The sequence below is a fragment of the Octopus sinensis genome, linkage group LG9 (assembly GCF_006345805.1).
Source record: "Octopus sinensis linkage group LG9, ASM634580v1, whole genome shotgun sequence".
Lineage (NCBI taxonomy): Eukaryota > Metazoa > Mollusca > Cephalopoda > Octopoda > Octopodidae > Octopus > Octopus sinensis.
Genome location: NC_043005.1, coordinates 100,710,967 through 100,732,276, shown reverse-complemented (window position 1 = coordinate 100,732,276; position 21,310 = coordinate 100,710,967). Strand labels below are relative to the sequence as shown.

Here is a 21,310-nt window from a genome sequence, read left to right as displayed (position 1 = left end):
ATAACGTTTAATAAATGTTGCTTACTGCAAGTTATGGATGATTCTTTTAAGACTTCATTGCTTTCAGGCTTAGCTTAAGGTATTTTCGTGCCCTACATCACAAAATGCGTCTGAATAAACATTGCTGGACAGCAAATAGAGACTCGGACATTGCTTAGAAGATATTTTTCATTTTTAACTTCGTATATGGTACGCACTAAGGATTTTGACCTTTAAATTTTGGGAAAAAAATTCGGATTATACACGAGGATTTATGGTACTTGCTTGGTTGCATGTGTCTTGATAACTTCCAGTGATATTCTGGAGAAATTGGGGATTTCAGACTGGAGATACAAACTCAAAGTATGGCCATGCCATAGTCCTATAGAAAAACTGAAATGTCAGGACAATGAGTGATAGACGGTGGAGCAGCAAAACTGTGCATGTGTGTGTGTCTGCTAGGAACTATAGCAAATCAATCGTGGTTCTAACCATGCCGCAAGTGTTTTTAATTATTTTGCTGTTGGCCAAATTTGACATAAGTCTCTGCTCCATGTGCTTGATACAGAAAATAGTCATCAGTGTTGTTTGAAACCTTGCTGTTGTCTTCTTGGCTAAGTATTTCGGTGATTCCAGGTTTTACTGACTTGTCTAAATATTAGCATTTCATGGAAAACGTTTGATAAAATATACAAATATAAGTAGCATATTCTACATTAGTCAGAAAACCTGTCGGTCATTTATCTTCCATCTGAGACATCAAGTCAAAATTATTGATCTCTTCATACATATATAAATACGCACACACACACACACACACAACACACACAAGCATATTACTATATCAATATTCTGTTCATATTGACTACGAACAATTTCGATGTAACATAAATCTGACTTAATGATGACTCTTTAGTTACTGCATTCCTCTTTTCCTACAAAATGGCAATCCTACTTCTGTTGTGGATCAGTTGCGCCTTGCCATTTTCCTCTCAACTACTTTCTACTGTCTCTGCTATGTTTATTGCTACTTAATCTGCTGTCACAAGCATTTGGTTTGTCTCAGAAATTCTAAATCGTAATCAATAAACTATTTGCTTAGTCCCGTTTTCTCTTTATATTACAATTTCTTACAGTAAAACTAAGTTTTTTTCTGTTTTGTTTTTTTTGGCAAGGTGTTCATTGATGGGATATGATTTGAATAGACATTGGCTGGAACCTAACCCCTGGGCCCATCCAACTCTCTATGCAACCAAAAATGTCCTGATGGAAGCAGACAACAGTGAGGTAAGTCAGTTTCTATTGTTTAATTATATCGTAGCTGTTATGCAAAAGTGTCGTAAGTCCAAAACATTGCTTTTTCAGAAAACGAAAAAATAGTTTCACCATTCCTTAGCAAAACTGTTGTACTACACTTTGACCATTTTTGATATCTTGGTATCTGAAGCAGCTGGAGATCTGATAGTTTGACCAAAAGAACCGGCTGTTACAGACAAAACTAAATATTGAAAAAAATACATTTTGCCAAATTTGGACGTACATTAGTTTAACATAATAGCAATGATAGGTATGTGTGCACATATATATATATGTGTGTATATAGTCTTTTCATTATTATATCATCACTATTATATATTATAATTTTCATTCCTACATACTATTAATTTATATGCATGTTTATAGGCATAAGTCACGTTTGAATTTAGTTTTGTAAATTTTTAATTTTTAATCAATTAAATTATGGCTTGCACAGAAATGTTCGGTGAACTTATTTGCACACACGCATATTTGCCTGTTAATTACATTTGTAACTGTTAAAATACTAAAATATAGAAATTGGTATTGAATTATAATAAAGTTATCAAGTGTCCTGACGATTGGGGTTGCGTTTAAAAAATGTTCCTGTAAAAGACTGCATGTGTAACGAACGTTAAACGCACCACATGAAACACATGTAGCAGAGAAATTTAGAAATGATTAGTAAGTATTAAAATAAAATTCTATGATATGGTGTGATGTATATTAAGATTTGATGAATTGCATGGGGACTTCTATCTCTAAATATCTTATATATATATATACATATATATATATATATACATATATATATATACTAACAATGTCTTCAAGCATTTCTAATACAGGGAAGCAATTACAGAATCCTATTTTTAAATTAAAAATTTGTTTTATGGCAAACTTTTGAATTTCATGTAATTTCTTTTTCTTGTTTTCTAAAAAAAAAAAATATTATTGTTGTGTGTTATACTATAAAGACTTACACTTCAGATTTAAACACTGAATACTATTTAAAACATACGTCATATTGCGTCATTCGTTTCCTGCAGAAGATATGATTAACTTTACGAACTAATTTTAAATTGTGCAATTTAGAGTTTATTAAGAAAAGAAAGAAACGCATTGGAAGATTTTCTTGCAAGTAATTTAAACTGAGTTTGTCAGAGTTCTGGAGAAGCCTGTTGCAGTGATAAAGAAAGATTGATCATCAGTTTTGTTCTATACTAATTTCAATTATATACCTGTGTGTGTATGTATGCTTATAACTTAATTATGATATACAAAAGGGTGCTTAAAAGTCCTTGGCTTTGGATAAAAAAAAATATATAGGAGGATTAGTTAAATTAAGATCATGTTCAACATATTTCCCTCTCAGGTTCACACACTCTCTGCAGTGGTTCTTCAGTTTTTGTAAGCCCTGTAAAAGAACTTGGAAGGTTGGGCCTCAAACAAGGCTTTTCATGATACCTCCTGTAAAGCCAGAAACTTTTCAGAAACCCTTTGTGTGTGTGTGTGTGTGTGTGTGTGTGTGTGTGTGTGTGTGTGTGTGTGTGTGTGTACATATAAATATGTATTTGTTGGGGTATATGTATATATATACAGATAGATAAATAAATATATAGATATATAATTACAATTTTATATTATAAATACATCAAGGCAACTAATTCTACTGTCGCCTTCAAACTGGTTGGGAAATAAATGTGGATTTCATCACAATTTGATTCGAAATATAGATGATACTGGATAATTCTGATGAAAGCCAGTCCTTGTTTCCCAGTCAATTTGAAAGAGACAGTGGATATGCCCCAAGTTGATGATATGTTATTAAAATAAAATATATAAATTATTCCTATATATATATATACTTTTTTTCTCTCCTTGTTTCTTTCTTTGGAAGAGCATAGGCTCGAAATGTTAAAGACTTTTTCAATTCCTGAGTGTTAAACTAATACATCTGTTTGTTTTCTACACCACCTGTCTTGGTCTTTTGTTTTTTTCGTGAATAATTCTCCCTATATATATATATATATATATATATATATATATATATATTATATCATATTACATACATACATACACACATGTACATAAATACATACATACATGCATATATACACATACACACATATATACATTACATATAGTACATATTCTTATGTGTGTGTGTGTGTATGTATATATATATATATATATGGGGAGAATTCACAAAAAAAACAAAAGATGAAAACAGCAAACAGATGTTTTAGTTTAACACTCAGGAAGTGAAAAAGTCTTTAACGTTTCAAGCCTATGCTCTTCCGCAGAAAGGAACACAGAAAGAAAAAAAATGTGTGTAGTGGCTACCTATCTATCATGGCAAATTCCGCAGAGGGGTGGGGCACACAGGAGAGCTAGGAAGAAGGAGAGATAATAAAGTAGTGGTGATCCCAAAACCAACATTATGATGTTCATAGCATGTGTATTTGTGCATACACATGCTTTGAACATCATATTGTTGGTTTTCTTTCTCATAAGCTTTTCACTGTTGTTGGTCACCATTATGGTGAAGACATTAAACGTACGGGGGCATCTGTTTATTATATATGATATAAACTGTACATAGGAAACTGACGAAATGCTGAGCTCATGATACACACATTTTAGCTGCATAGATACCACGAGGAAACCTATATATGCTTTTAATACTTTTATTAATTTTCTTGGTGCCTCTCTTCCTTGCTTTCTATATGGTGTGTGGGGACAAGCATGTCAAAGAAAAGAACTAACGTTTCCTCTGCATGTCAAATAAGGCGACTAAAAGAGGTTCAGGTAGCATTTGCACACCAACCACAAAAAAAACCCACACCAACAATGACTACCCAAGCAGATTCATGGGTCGGAGGGTTGTCACCTGAGCAACTCAAAAGTGTCCCTCATTTTGTCTGATGTAGGATCACCAACAAGTGGTGAATACAGTGATACACTGTTACAGTACCATACCACTATACCATTACAACTACCATTACTGCTCTATCTCTTTTTTTTTCCATAGAACCACTCATAAATATTTATTTGAATATTACTACTTTATTATTACTTTAATTGACTTCCCTATACATCAATCTTTCTGTGTCCGCTGTCATAAATATGAATTTAAAAAACTGGCTGTATAATTTTTTTCTCCCAGAAGAACATTTTATATTTTTAAACACCTTTTCTGATATTTATTTTTGATGGTTCTTTTTTTTTGTCATTTTTAATGTTATGAAACCATTGCTTATCATTCATTTTTCATTGCTTGGATTTTTACTGAATCTCTATAAAATGATGGAATATACATACATATTTACATGGTTAATAAGAAAGCAGGTCATATGGAGCAATAAATAAATAGTTATAGAGAGATGTACAGACACAGATAGGTTGTAAAAGTGAGTTAAAAAGACTGACAAATTGCTTGAAGTATATGTACATGTATGTATGTATGTATGTGTGTATGTATGTATGTATGTACGTATGTATGTATGCATGTATGTGTATATATATTTAAGCATATGTATATGTATATATATATAAGTATATGTATATGTGTGTATATATATATATATATATATATATATATATATATATATATATGTATATATGATATAAATTAGAGATAAAATATACATATATACATACATACATGCATATATATATATATATATATATATATATATACATACATATATATATATATATACACATATGTATGTATGTTTGTATGTATACATATGCACATTACTATAGTGAAATCTTCTGCTACATTGTAATACAGTTTTAAATTAACTAGACAGTTGTATTGCAACTTGTAGTTTAATCTTATAATGTATGCCTGTTCTAAATTAAACATTGTCCGCCTGTCATAAAGATTTCATGTTGGATATTACAAGCTATTCAGATGTAGACTGTTTTTGTTCATAAGAGACAACATTGCTTAACATTTCTTCAAGCATGCAATGTAATTATTAATGATAAATTTATTATTTGCTGTCATTATTCTAAGTTTTAACTCAGCTCGTATAAACTTTGTTTTAGTCTGATAGCCTTCATATCTTGTATCTCCCAATTTTAGAATGATTCGACTGTAGATTAGTGATAAATTAATTACCATTTCACAACTCTGACTCACAGCTGGATGAAGTGTTGTCTAGGTTTAAATAGGATAAGATGAATCTTTGAACTACAACAATTTCTGACAGAAATCTTTATATTTTTATCGAGTTAAAAAGTGTATTATTTACTGAGTCATATACAGCAATTTTATCTCCTAATATAGCATTCACTAATTGTTACTAATTTTGAACGGTATTTATTTCAAGATATATAGATAGATGAGAATTTCTATAGTAATTTTGGTATTGTAGAGAGATAAACCTCATCATAAATCCAGTGTTCAGACTATGCTTAAATCAGTATAATGAATTATCCACCATGGTACTAGCCTGATTTTTGACTACTTTATTTAATAGCTGATCTATGCTATTAACTGGTGAAGTAAGTTAGGTACATTTTTTTTGAGGAGCAGGCAACAAAATGTTGAAAAGAGGCAGTCAAAAAAGTTCTTCCTTTGTCTCCACATCTATAGCAGAGAATAGATGTACTTACCTTTTTATTTCGCCCACACTAATGTTTTATCCTCTTTACAAGTTTAATGAATTGTTTGCAAATGGTATATTCCCATTGCAAGATCTTAAAGAATCATAGTATACTAGATAAGAGGCATTATAACCCTTTCTTACAAACATTATAGAACGATGTCAATTCCAGATGACTGAAATAGACAGACTGACAGACATATATATGTGTATGCATTCATTTATAAATACAAACAGATCTGTGCATGTGTGTGTGTGTGTGTGAGCGCACGTGTGTGTGTGTGAGTGCACGTGTGTGTGTGTATGTATGTTTTTGCATGCATGTTTGGATGTGTGTATATATATATATATATATATATATATATATATATATATATATTTATATATGTCTGTATGTCATCCAGTGTCCTGTTTCTATAGACAGGCACGCATGTGTGTATAGATAAGGTTCCAACGGTACAATCTTCGACTAATTGGTATGAAATGAACTAGAAATTGAAGATGAAGTAAATGATTCCATTGGAAAAAAAAACGAACAGCTGTAAATACAATTAGGAAACAAAGAAATATAATAAAAATTCTCTTACAAGAATTTTTGGTGGCGCTGGAAAAGAAAAAATTAGGGAAAAAAAAAAATGAATTTATCAGTAATTTAGAATATATTAATAAATCTGCAAAATATACCAGTTAGAATCACTTTAGCAACCAAGAGTTTCAGAAATATCAATAAAATGTTATTAGAAATATATATATGAACTAAAAAATATCTTTGGCTGAGTCTGAACTAATGGCAACTGCAAATTAATAATTTTGTTAAATAGAATTTTTAATAATCACTTTATTCATGGCTATAAATTGATTCCAAACAAAATTTCAAAGAATTCTGTGTTTTTGCTTTCAATGTATTTAGTTGAGTTTTATATTTACCCTGTTTAATATCACCAAACAAATAGTTCCACTTGATGAAACCAATCAAAGGAAATCATCTTTTTCCGTATTTGGACTTGGATTAAGTAATTACTTTATATTTACTTAATTTATACACTTTGAATATTTCGTGAACCATTAATGAAATGAAAGTTGATCTCAGAGTTTATGCCATGAATGTTACTGAGATACAACACCTGTATATTCTGAGAAGATTCTTGAAGAACAGATCTTTCATATATTAATAAGCCTGTCAAATTGATTGGGATTGTTGCTAAGATATTTCTCTGTAGAATTCTAGACTACTTCTTGAGACATCAATTTGAAGTGAAGCATGAAGAAAGCACATCAAATCAGAATCAACGACCATCATATACTGTATACATTGAGGAATTATACTTTGATATCTACAAATATTGCTTGCTATTTATTAGACATATGTCCAAATTAATTCTATAGGAATTGCCTGATGAGTTATTTATTTCAGCAACTTTCTTAATTCTCATCACTGTAAATATAGTTTTCAGCTTTTAGTAAAGATTCCTCTCATTACTTAGATGGAAAGTAAGCAAAGATACTTTATAGAATCTGTCTTTGAAAGCACTTTTCAAATACATAACTAGGTCAGTAGTATCTAGTAAATACAATAAAGTGTCATTAGTTTTCTTAGCTTCATAAACTATGCAGCTTCTGTCAACACTTGTTAATTTTAAAAATTATTTTCAATGAGACTGATGCTGAGAAGCAATAAAGAATAACTAAATGGCCTATTCCAGAGAATTTGCAGCCAGGGGACTATGGTCAGCTTCCAGAAATTTCTAACATGGCATTGCTTCCAGGAAGCATCATTAATTCTGGATGAACTCTACCAGAACCATAATGCTACCACATGGGTTTGTCTAAGACATATTTCTGTATGCACTCGTCCAGAGTCTGAGTATTGTTGCCATGTCAGGGCTCACCTAAGGCATGAGCACCCAGGGCAATTTCCCAGGAGCTTCATGGGTCTATGGAATTCTGATGTATAAAATGCTGTGGCTCACTGTCAATAAATAAATAGTATATGGCCCACTGCATTAATTTACCCATGGGGCCTAAAATGTGGCTAAGATGGCACTGCATTTTGTCAAACAGTTGTAAGGACTGATAGCCTACTGCCAGGACAGACCTGCTGTTTTCCTTTGGTCAAGAGAACCACAGCAAAAGACACTGTATGATGGACATAACTGAAAGAGCTGAGGATGGACGCCTTCCTCTTCAGCCAGGGCCTCATTAGTTTCTTCAACTTCCACTTGCATAGGAAGGGGATATTAGAGAAGCAGGTGCTACCCTCTAGTGGATTTACTGAAAAGTGGGTGAGAGTGGTGAAACTGGTCCATGTCAAATGACCATATTCAGAATGGATATTTCATTGGGTCAAGAGTGAGGGGGGGCCAATATGCTGTTTATGTCTGTTGATGAGCAAAAGCATTTCTCCTGCTACTACTTCTGGCTGTTCTGGTTGTGTTGAATGTAAGCCAGGGCAATGAGGGAAGAAAAAGGGAAGAAAATAAACCAATCAATGAGTTATTGTTGTGCAAACATTGCCAAACTTTTCCTCCTCCTCTTCTCTTTCTATTACTCTTGATTCTGAAGGAAAAAAAGTGGGAGGCAGAAATAGTGGAACACTGGATTAAGCAATTTGTGATATTTATTGATATCACTTTATGTTGTCAGTTCAAATCTCATTGAGGCTGAGCTGATATACTTCTGGGAGTGTATAAAGCATCAACTGATAAATAAGGGATTGGTTGAATTAACTACTTGTCAGACGTTTCTTAAACTAATAATAATAATAATAATAATAATAGTAATAGTAAGAATAATAATAATAATATAATAATAATAATAATAATTATAATAATAATAATAGTAATAATAATAAATAATAATAATCCTACGCAAAACACTTTCAATACAGTAACTATCAGAGCATCACAGCAAACCCAAGGCACATACCCAAGGCACACAGAGCTGTGCTCGGTAGTGAAGTGAAAGCACGATATAAAAATAAAACTACTGAATAATGATAATAATAATAATAATAGCAATAATAAAAATAATAATAATAAATATAAATTAAAAAAAGCAAAAAAATATAAACACTTTCCCTCAACGTCAGTCATCATTATTTTTGTAATAACAATCATATTTTTCTTGATGTTAACATATTTCTTTATATCTTCAAATGCTTCATCCTGAGTCTGAGGTATGTATGGCATTTATCTCGGATAATGTTGGAATGCATGTCTTGTTCCATTCATTTCCATGTATCTATGTCTCTTGCTGCATGAGTTCCTATTCTACGTACATATCTATCCATTTGCATGAAGGCATTTATTGATGGTTTCTCTGTTGTCCATGCGTATCCACGTGAGAGATTTTTTGGGGATTGATAAATTGGACACTCTAGATTATTATTAACTTTCTATTTAGTCAGAAAGCGTTGTTGAAGCATGAAGTATATTTTTAAGGGTCTTCTGTCTTTTATTTGTTTCACTCACTAGACTGTGGTCATACTGGGTCACCACCTTCAGGAATTTTAGTCAAACGAATCAACCTCAGTACATATTATTTTATTTAAAATCTGGCACATATTCTATCGGTCCCTTTTGCCAAGCCACTAAGTTATGAGGATGTAAACAGACCAACACTGGTTCTCAAGAGATGGTGGTGGTGGTGGTGGTAAATGCAAACACAAACACAAAGGTGCACTCACACACACACACACTCACACACACACGCACACATACACACACATATATATTAATATATGATGGGCTTCTTTCAGTTTCCGTCTACCAAATCCACTCACAAGGCTTTGGTCAGCCCAAGGTTATAGAAGACACCTGCCCAAGATGCCACACAGTGATATAATTTTACTTTTAATTGCTTCAGTCATTGGATTGTGGCCATGCTGGGGCACCACCTTAAAGGGTTTAGTTGAACAAATCAATCCAGTGCTTATGTTTTAGGTCTGGTGCTCATTCTATCTGTCTCTTTTTGCCAAACTGCTAAGTTATAGGGACATAAACAAAACTATATTGGTTGTCAAGAGATTGTGGCAGGACAACACAAACACACACACACACGCACACACACATTAATATACGATGGGCTTCTTTCAGTTTCCATCTACGAAATCCACTCACATGGCTTTGGTCAGCCCAAAGCTTTAGCAGAAGACACTTGCCCAAGGTGCCAACTAGTGGGACTGAACCCAGAACCAAGTGGTTGGGCAGCCACACCTGCACCTGTGTTGTGCAAATTTCCTGAATATATTCTGGTATTATCTTTGAACCCACCTCAAATTGTTTGTATTAAAAAAAGACAGCCTTTCAGAGTAAATAAAATAAGTACCAATTAACCACTAGAACTACATGAAATAAAGTGTCTTGCTCAAGACTACAAGACAGCCTAGTCCAGGAATCGAACTTATTGCCTCATGATTGTGAGCCCAGTGCTCTAACCACTGCACCATGTTCCTTCACACTGAACTATGAAGTATAAGTATATGCTCAGCCACATTAGTAGAGATGGCTACTTACAAGAACTCCAAATCAACTATGAAGTATAAGCAAATGGAGTTCTTATAAGTAGCCATCACTACTAATATGGCTGAGCAAAATCATTATGTGTATGTGTGTATATGTAATACCATTGACTGTGGTATTTATACCACAGAGGGATATATATATATACAAGCAAAACACACACCCCACGTCCAATGGACGGTGCTGAGTTGTCAAACATTTAAATCAAATTTTCTCAAAACAACTTGTCTGACCATCCCATAGGCTCCCCTTTGAGAAACACTGATTTAAACTAAATTTGAGACACCAGCAAAAGAAGAAATAAAGATAGACGGTTTTTTCTATTCCAGAGGAAAACGATTTTATTCACACAAACATGCAACCAAAGAGTTTAAAGTACCAGTAATGATAAGGCTGTTGACTGGGAGAACACAAACATGGTTTAAACAGTAAGCTTGGCAGGAAAGAAATGTGCCTTTAAGCAGTACAAAAACAACAAAAAAATGGAAGGTGCAGTTATGTACAGGTTGACGTTATCGATCGCATTCTCGCCTGGAATCGATTTTTGTAATTTTTTCAAGACTGATACATGCTTTGATACCATCAGTATCTACTTATCAAATTTCAGCGCAATCGGACGGAAGATGCCTGAGATCCTAGAAGACACACACACAGACAGACAGAATGGATTTTATATAATATATATATATATACTTCATATATATAAATATATACATTATATATGTCATGTAATACAGTAATGAATATAATAATGGACTGGTCTTTGGTTAAACAACAAGATTTATATTCATTTCCTTGATGAAATGTCCTTTCACTTAAACCATGAACGTTCATGGTAATAGGATAAAAATCACAGCACCCCATCTTTTATGAGACACATTGTTTCTGGTTTGTGTGTGTGTGTATGTGTGTGTGATGAGATGCACACACACACACACACACACACACACACATATGATTGCATGTGTGTAGTAGTGTAATTGATGTTGTTTCTCTGTGACATTTTTCATTATCTCTGTCCATCGTTTATTATTAGAAACTTAATTATCATTATGTGTGGCCACAACACCAGCTGCTATTTCAAACGGTTTTTCCTTGTTATTCAAAATGTCCTCTTTTCCATTCAAAATAGTTTATCTTGGCCCAACTACATATTCGGTGGAATTAACACAAGTTAAAAAGAGTTTTTACCTCTTTGGAAATCTGATCAATCTTCATATCAAATCAATTCTTATTTTCGTGACAATATCAAGTGAAAATCATTTCAGCTGGTCAAATGGCTACTAATACTGGGCGTCCTTTACTAGTGTTATATTAGTTGAAATATACAGGGTGTTCTTGTTAAATTTGACAGTTTGAATAAAAGAAATAACCCATAACCGATGCATAATTAAGAGTATTTTTTAAAATATCAAAAAACATCAATTTGATTGTGGCTGGGAGATGACTGAAAGTCGCCAGCCTCGGCTTTCCTTACAGCCTCAAGATGGCTCCAGAGCTTGGTGCATACAGTTTTCGTGTGTCCCTACAGCTCCTTGATCATGTCCTTCAGTTCAGTGCTGGTGTTTCAGGCAGAGTGGTTTGTGTCTGTCTTTCTTAACCACATCCCACACATAGTAACCCATAGGGTTACAATTAGCAGGATTAAGGGGCCAGAAATTGGAGCTGGCAGGGTCATAAGAATTCTCCAGCAATCACTTCTAACTCCTTCTGGAGATATGGCAAGGAGAGCTAAGTGGCCTTCCAGCAGCAACCCTCTCCAGCTAGGGACTGACCAGTCTTCAACAGCTTCACATGCCATTCAAGAATTTGGACCTGGAGATCTCCATTTCTAGTGGCTTCGGGCATCAATGAAGACCCCTCAGTTACAACCAGACGACCATAGTTTTTTTTTTTTAACCAAGGTCTGGGGTCTCCCGCCCCTAAGCCCTAAACCATCACCTAATCACCCTTACCCATCTTGTTGCTTAACAACAACAACAACAACAACAGCTTCACATAAGTATCTGAATTGATCCTAAGCTCTGTTCAAAGATGTGACGTTGAATTTCAGCATGTGGATGTAGTCAGAAGAAGGCCTGCTCTGCCCTTCCTGTTGGCTATTGCATCATAGTTTCTGTTGCAGCTGGCACATGTCATGTCTTATTTTTTTTACAGTGTTCTTAAAACATTGAGCAGCTGTCATGATGGCAACATTTTGATATCTGGCACGAATCATCCTGATACAGCAAACTCTTTTCCAACATTCTGATGGTTTCTAGTCCTCCATGTCAGCTCGCATTTTCCCAACTACAATTTTATTCTTTATGCTCTTCAATGTCTTTGACTGTTCACCATTACTTCAAGATACTCTTGAGAAAAAAAAGGATCCCAAACACTTAGTGTATTTTCAGCTCCCTGATTGGGATGCTAGTCTGTATGTAATATTGCCAAATGATCGAGGCAGCAAGCTGGCAGAGATGTTAGCACACCAGGTGAAATGCTTAGAGGTATTTTGTCTGTCTTTACGTTCTGAGTTCAAATTCCACCGAGGTCGACTTTGTCTTTCATCCTTTCGGGGTCAATTAAATAAGTACCAGTTACGCACTGGGGTCGTCGATATAATCAACTTAATCCATTTGTCTGTCCTTGTTTGTCCCCTCTGTGTTTAGCCCCTTGTGGGTAGTAAAGAAATAGGTATTTTGTCTGTCTTTACGTTCGGAGTTCAAATTCTGCTGAGGTTGACTTTGCCTTTCATCCTTTCAGAATCGATAAATTAAGTACCATTTGCTTACTGGGGTCGAGCTAATTGACTGGTACCCCTCCCCCAAAATTTCAGGCCTTGTGCCAAGGGTAGAAAAATATATCGGCAATTGATCTGGTGCTTACAAACCAGTGAAGTAAACTGCAAATCGTGTGGAATGTCTCACACTGTCCAAATACATGACAGCTATTGTCCAATATATTAGCATTTTGCTGTTTTAAAACTTTACTTGATTGTAACACACTTTGAACTCAGAACTATAAGCACTAAACTAACTGAAGGTACAACCTCAGTACCAGCTGATAAACTCTTACGAAACGGTTGAGTTATTGTGCATATAAATGGTTAAAATAAAAAAAAACCTGTGAAGGCACATGGATCAGTGGTTAGAGCATTGAGCTTATAATCATGAGATTGTGAGTTTGATTCAAAGACTCAGCTGTGATGTGTTCTTGAGCAAGACACTTTATTTCACATTGCTCCATTAATTGGTTGTAGAAATCAGTTGCAACACCACTGGTACCAAGCTGTATGGCATTTACCTTTCCCTTGGGTAACATTGGTGGCATGAAGAGTGGAGGCTGGTATGCATGAGCAGCAGCTGGTCTTCCATAAAAACAACCCTAGGTTGGGTGTTCGCCAGTGAGGTGACTTCTCCCCCAGACTTGTACCCTGGAGTGGAACCTCTTATGTGCACCCATGGTCATTCATGACTGATAGAGTCGAGTCTCTCAAGTCTCAAAATGGTTAAAATAAAACACCAGAGAGAGAAGTTAAATTTTACATCTCTATCTACTAAAACTCCACTCCCATTTATATAACTAATGGTCTCATTTTCCCACTAGTTTCTTCTGAAGGATGCAAATGTTAATTTTTAATGTTATCATTGACAGTGGTGAATTGGCAGAACCATTACTGAATGGGAAAAAATATTTAGTGGCATTTTTTCCAGTTTTACATTCAGAGTTCAAATTCTACTGAGATCATTTTCTCCTTTCGTCCTTTTGAGAGTTGATAAAATAAATACCAGTTGAACAGTGGGGCCGATGTAATTAACTAGTTCCCTTGCCCTGAAATTTCAACCATTGTGCCTATATTAGCAAGGTTAATGCACCATGTAAGAAGCATCCAGTCCTTGCTGTAAAGGGGTTGGTATTTGGAAGGGCATCCAGCTGTAAAAATCATGCCAAAACTGACTTCATCTGTGCTGGTGCTACATAAAAAGCACTTAGTCCATTCTGTGGAGTGGTTGGTGCTATGAAGGGCATCCAGCAATAAAACCCTTGCCAAAACAGACACAGTAGCCAGGGGTAGTCTTCTACCTGGCTGGCTTCTGTTCTACCTATGTCAGCGTGGAAGATGGACATTAAACAACAATGATGATGATGATGAATTTATTTTCTCAACATTTATTAAATATTCTTTTGTCTTTAACATTTTAGCCTTGAAGCCCAAGTATTCTTGTTTTATATTCAAATTGGCCAGATCTGGCATCTCACCTATCCAGCTATGCTAGTCTAAAAATGAGAAGTCATATCAACAAAATCTTGAGGCTGTGAGATAATGCACAATTAATTGGAAATAATTTGAATAAATAAGCATTACATTTGACAGAATAATCTGAATGGTAAAGGGTTAAACTATGTTTGGTAATAAAAATGTAGCAGATCTTATTGTCTTATGTCTGAAATGAAAACACTGGTTGATTCAGAAATTATATTCATTTTGCGGTATAAATAATGGGAATAGTGAAGGTGCATGGCTCAGTGGTTAGAGCTTTGGGCTCACAATCATGAGGTAATGAGTTCAATTCATGGACCAGGCTGTGTATTGTGTTCTGGGGCAATACACTTTATTTCGTGTTGCTCCTGTTCACTCTGGTGTAGAAATGAGCTGCAGCATCCCTGATGCCAAACTGCATCGGCCCCTTTGCCTTTGCCTTGGATAACATCAGTGGTGTGGAGAGTGGAGGCTGATATGCATGGGCGACTGCTGGTCTTCTGTAAACAACCTTGCCTGGACTTGTGTCTTGGAGGGTAACTTTCTAGGTGCAATCCCATGGTCATTTATGACTGAAGGGGATCTTTACCTTATTTAATGGAAATAAATAAATTAAAAGCAAAGTATGGGAACTATTAAAAGCTACCAAAATTTATCTGACACCAAACATTAATTATTTTGTACTCAGGTGTATATTTTAGACTAAGACTGATGAGTATTAAATACCTCCCTTCATTTCATACAGTCATTTCTCTTGATGCCTATGGCTGTTGACAACTGGTAAGTCCCTTAACCACTTGGGGGTCACTGGGGCATGGCAGCCATGCAGCATATCTAAGATGAAAAATCCTAGCAGAACCCATCCCTCTCCAGGCTAAACTCATTTCTACAGCTGAGTGAACTGGAGCAACATGAAGTGAAGTGTTTTGCTCAAGAACACAGTGCATTGCCCTGGTCCAGGAATTGAAACCACAATCTTACGATCATGAGTCCAATACCCTAACCACCCAGCCACATGCCTCCGCTCTATGGCTGTTACCATACCATTATTTTCCACACTTAAAAAGCAATTGTATCATATGTAAACTGACTGCAATCTCTACAGTCTTATTGTAACTTGTTTTTGAGAATACTTCATAAATTTCTCAGGATATAATATGATTATCCATTGAAAAACTGAAGTTCTCATACCTATTTCATATGTAAGGTCTTCAGTTATTTCAGCTTTTTCCATTCCTGACATGGAATAGCTTTCAGCATTACATTAAAACAACAATAGCTAGATTCAGAGGAATCTATTTCTTCACACTATTAAATAAATTTAATAGTATTCATTGGGAGGAGATTTTTTAGAAATAACCATTGCTGCATTTTGAAGCGTTCAATAACTTAAGACTTGTAAAAAACCCTAATCTTATTAGCACTGTTAGTTGCAGGGTTGACTGTAATATGAACCACAATAAATTTTAGCATTGTCAATGTTTGACAGAATTGTTTTGTAATTGTCAATTCTTTAGATGTGAAATTACTTTCCACTTTTGGGGACGTCTATTTATTCTGTAATTTTTACCTCTCAGGTATATCGTTATTGAATTGATTCTGATTGATACAGTCTGCTTGGTTGAATATTTTTTTCAATATTCTTTTTCTATCATCCTTAACATCATCATCATCATCATCATCATCATCATCATCACCACCACCATCACTACCACCACCACCTTTGTCACCATCATCACCACCATCTTTGTTGTCATTGTCACCATCACCATCATCCCCACCACAACCACCACCATCATCATCATCATCATCACTGCCACCACCATGCCACAATCGCCCCACCCCCACCACTATCATCATCATCATCTCCACCACCACCACCATCATCATCATCATCACTGCCACCACCACGTCACAATCACCCCACCCCCACCACTATCATCATCATCATCATCACCATCACTACCACCACCACCTTTGTCACCATCATCACCACCATCTTTGTTGTCATTGTTATCATCACCATCATCCCTACCACAACCACCACCACCATCATCATCGCCACCACCATGCCACAATCACCCCACCACCACCACCACTACCAAAAATTGTTATAGTACAATGATTGCTGTTTAGTTTTTTGTTCCCTAATTTCAAATTTAGAGTCAGGCTTTCAGATTCCTTTCAATTTTGCTAAGATAATGAATTTTGGTTTTGGTCCACAGAAAATTTCAAGCCTAATTACTGTAAGTTAGGGGTGAATTACAAGGTACTTAATAATACCTCATCACATTCTCCTGGTTTAAATATTTACAAACCATAAACCTTTAGGAGATTCTTGCCAGGACAGATACCAACGATTGATTACAAACAGATATGAACTAACGATTCTTTGACTTTAGTTGATGTGGTTTGTTGCAACTCTGCCAGATTCTGGAGATACATAAAAGAGATCTTCATTATGGAAATTTAATGAACCTATAAGTGCAGTAAGAAAAATAGGTAAGAACTGAATAAATTCGCTGCTGTTTATCTAAGTACGTGCTGTTACTAAAAGTATTGATCACCAGTTTGTCTTTATCCCACTTATATTATTAGTGCTATTTGCAAACAATGCCCTCATTAGATATTCGAACTCAGCAACGATGTCGTGTTTAATAGGGGTAGGCAAGAGACAGGAGGAATGATGGAGTGGAAACAGGTAAGTGTATCAGGTGTAATCTGCTTGCTATTTCAAAGAATTGAGAATGATTTATAGTGCCATTTATAGAAACAACGATAGAATAGAGATTATAGCAGTGATAATAGTCGTAGAAGGGCCACAAATCATCAAATGGAATTTTCCCATTACAGTCTAAAATGCTTGCGTTACCCCTATGTGTGCAAGCTGGCAATAATACAGGTCACAATTCTACCTTTGAAAGCATCACTGCCGAAGTATTTTCTAATGATAAAGGAGAAGCTATTGAGTTGTAAGTATAGCTGGTGTCAATCAGGGAAGCTGGAACTATTTTGGAAAAATTACTGAAAATACCGAAAATTAAATTCTGTATTAGGGGCGATAGGTATAGTTGTGTGTGTGTGTGGTGTGTGTGTGTGTGTACTCATGTGTATGAGTGAGCATATGTGTGTGTGTGTGCATGTGTGTATGTGTATGCATGTGTGTATGTGAGTATGCTTGTGTGTGTCCATATGTGCATGTGTGTTTGTGAACGTGTGTGTGTGTGTGTGTGCACTCGCATGTTTGTGAGTGTGCATATGTGTGTGTGTTTGTGAGTGTATGTGTATGCATATGTGTATGAGTGTGTGTATGCATGTGTGTGTATCCATATGTGCGTGTGTGTTTGTGAATGTGTGTTTGTGTGTGTGTGTGTGTGTGTGTGACTGAATTATCTGAAACACATATCAATGAAAACAGCCTTCTGCTATCAGTGGGTCTTATGATTTTTGATAATATCTTATATTTTAACTAGTGTTACCAGAGTGGCCTGACTTAGCTGTCCAATGGCTGTAGATATATTACTAATGGCTGGTCAACCTGAAAAATCGTCACAGATTCAGATACTTTGTGTTGGTAAAGGTTTTATTTCATAATTATGATTTTTTTTTCTTCTTTTAGAGTCTGTAGAAAGGAGTGTTGCCCATTCTCTTTGACTTTTTCATGGTCCTCAAAGACTCAATAACTTGATGCTGTTAATCATCATCATCATCGTTTAACGTCCGCTTTCCATACTAGCATGGGTTGGACGATTTGACTGAGGGCTGGCAAACCAGGTGGCTGCACCAGGCTTCAATCCTGATCTGGCAGAGTTTCTAGATCAAGTTTGAAGCCTGGTACAGCCATCTGGTTCGCCAGCCCTCAGTCAAGTTATCCAACCCATGCTAGCATGGAAAGTGGACGTTAAATGATGATGATGATGATGATGATTAATAGCATCAAGTTCTGTTTAAACTGCTGCAGGTCAACATAAGCAAGAAGATTCCAAAGAACCAATGTCCTAGGTAGAATCGACTAGGAATAGTGGTTATGGCAGAGTCTTGAAGGTTGGATGTACCAAGAGTGACCAACAGGGAAAAAAGGTCAGTGGAATGGGACTGATGGCATTATAAGACCAGCTAGATCTGAGGAATAGAGGCCCATTATAATAGGGATAGAAAAACGAAGACAGGAGGCAACATGTCTGTGGGACAAAGGCTAGTGACTAAATTCTATTTAGTCAGTTGGTCCTTCCGCAAAGGCAGTCCAAGATATCTGTGTGTATATGTAGCAGAAACACTGTCTTAATGTGGAAGGAGCACTCCATTGTGGGCCTCATCTGAGCCTTGATGAGGGTCAACAGCTTTTGGGGACTGAAATATTTTCTGGTCCTAAGAACGAGCACTAGTCTTTGGGATATGGTATTAGCTATGCCAAAGATATGCTTTCAATAGAAGAAATTCTTGGTGATAGTGAGAGCATTTGGAATGACTCTGAGAACTCTTAGTGCCACTCAAGTTTTGTTGGGGTATGGTCTACAGATTGTTTTTTGAACATGAGTAGTACTTGAGCTTTTTGGCAGTTAAAAGAAATCAGGTTGGTATGGTCTCACTGAAGGATAAGGTCTCTGCAGGTTTGGTGTGAAATGTCATAGAGATGATGTATGGTCAAGGAATATTATGGAAGAATGGATGGTTGAGTCATTGGCATAAAAATGGGCATTGTTGGATATGGCAGGAAGTATGACATTGAGGTATATTATAGGAAGAAGAAGGTGAGGAAGAACAAAACCAGACTTTGGGAGACACCAGTTTTGTCTGAGAATGGAGAAGAAAGAGCTGCATTAACACATGTCACAAGAAAGCTACCTAGAAATTCTAGAAATGGGAGATGGGTGGAACCTGTAGGCAAATAGTTTTGATAGGAGATCTGCATGCCAGACACTGTGGTAAATCTTGCTGATATCGGCTAACCAGCTTCTGTGCCAGTGGCACATAAAAGGCACCATTCGAGTGTGATTGTTACCAGCGTCGCCTTACTGGCACTTGTGCCCCATGCTAGTAGGGTGCTAAGAGCACCATCCGAGCGTGATCGTTGCCAGAGCAGCTAACTGGCTTCTGTGCCGGTGGCATGTAGGAGGCACCTTTCGAGTAGTATCATTACCAGCATCACCTTACTGGCACCTGTGCCACTGGCATGTGTAAAAAGATTCGAGCGAGTTCGTTGCCAGTACTGCCTGACTGGCCCCCATGCCGGTGGCATGTAAAAGCACCCACTACACTCTTGGAGTGGTTAGCGTTAGGAAGAGAATCCAGCTGTAGAAAATCTGCTAGATCAAGACTGGAGCCCGGTGCAGCCATCTGGTTTGCCAGCCCTCAGTCAAATTGTCTAACCCATGCTAGCATGGAAAGCGGATGTTAAATGATGATGATGATGATATATATATATATATATTAAATATTTATTCTTATATCTGTGTGTAGAATGAAGATTGATGTAATTCTGAATTTGTTTACATTTAACAACAGTAGATGCCAGAGAGAGGAGACAGCAAATATAAAGTTGATGCCTGATTATGAGATTTTCAATAGGTCAATTGAGTCAGAGTAAATCGAAAGATGCCACAAAAACAGGCCTCAGGTACTTATTTTAAGGACTAATATTTTTCTCAAAGAGATTTATTGAAGAAAGTTAAATGTCTTTTTTGAAGAGGAAATAAAACACTTATGTAAACAAGGTATTGCTCCACTGAATATATTAGAAGAAAACTTGGCTGAAAGGACAATGAGAGATGGAGAAAGCAGATAATATAAACAGATTAAGAAGTCTGGTGAAATGGTTTTTGAGAACTCTATGGAAATAGAACACATTAAGATTAATATGCTGTTTATTTCTCAAGAAATGAAAATGATTTGCTGAGAGCAAGTTCCTTAGACTTTAAGACGTTAACCTTATAAGGTTTAAGGTGGTTTGTTGATTAAACAATGACACTTTCTATTAGAGAAAATATCATCCCTTCTCTTTATGAGTTCGTTCACCTGTCATCATTAAAGCATTTTATTATCTGAAAGTGATTTTGAGGGTTTTTAATTATATTATTACACATCTGATTTATCTCTGAGGCACAAAGTTTTGATCCCTCTCTCCAAACCATCTCTGTGGTTCAATGTACATTCTATATTCAAACCTCACTCCAAAAGGTGTAGCTAAACATATTTAAACTCCAATGTCCCTACTTTTCACTTCTTTTCCTTGGATTTCGGGGCTCGAGTGCCAGTAAGGTGACACATATATATATGTATATGTATATATATATATATATATATATATATATATATATATATAGAAATATTAAAATAACTAAGTCTCTCTTATTTTTATAAGAATGCCATATTAGTATGGCGATAACTATTATTATATATATATATATATATATATATACACTCTGGTTGTAGGAGGGTGTCAGAAAGCATCAATAGAATATATTTCCAATGTTCCTTAGTTGGTCATCATGAGACAAATGATGTTTTGGATAAGCACCTAAAACATTCCACAAATTACAGGTATTATAAATAGCTCCATCACTTGAATGTCAGCTCTAATGTGAATACTGCATAAATGATAGAACTTCTTATAATGACATGACAGAACTATTCAAGTTTGCTGATAGGAAATA

General features: G+C 35.6%; 1 protein-coding gene across 1 annotated transcript in view; it reads left to right on the top strand.

Moving 5' to 3' along the window:
* Positions 1-21,310, top strand: part of LOC115215496 (cytosolic carboxypeptidase 6-like) — a 538,012-nt gene that overhangs the window by 382,907 nt on the left and 133,795 nt on the right. Inside the window, exon 8 of the mRNA XM_036505684.1 lies at positions 1,155-1,266. Coding sequence (XP_036361577.1) covers positions 1,155-1,266 — 112 coding nt within the window. The remainder of the gene's footprint in view (positions 1-1,154; positions 1,267-21,310) is intronic.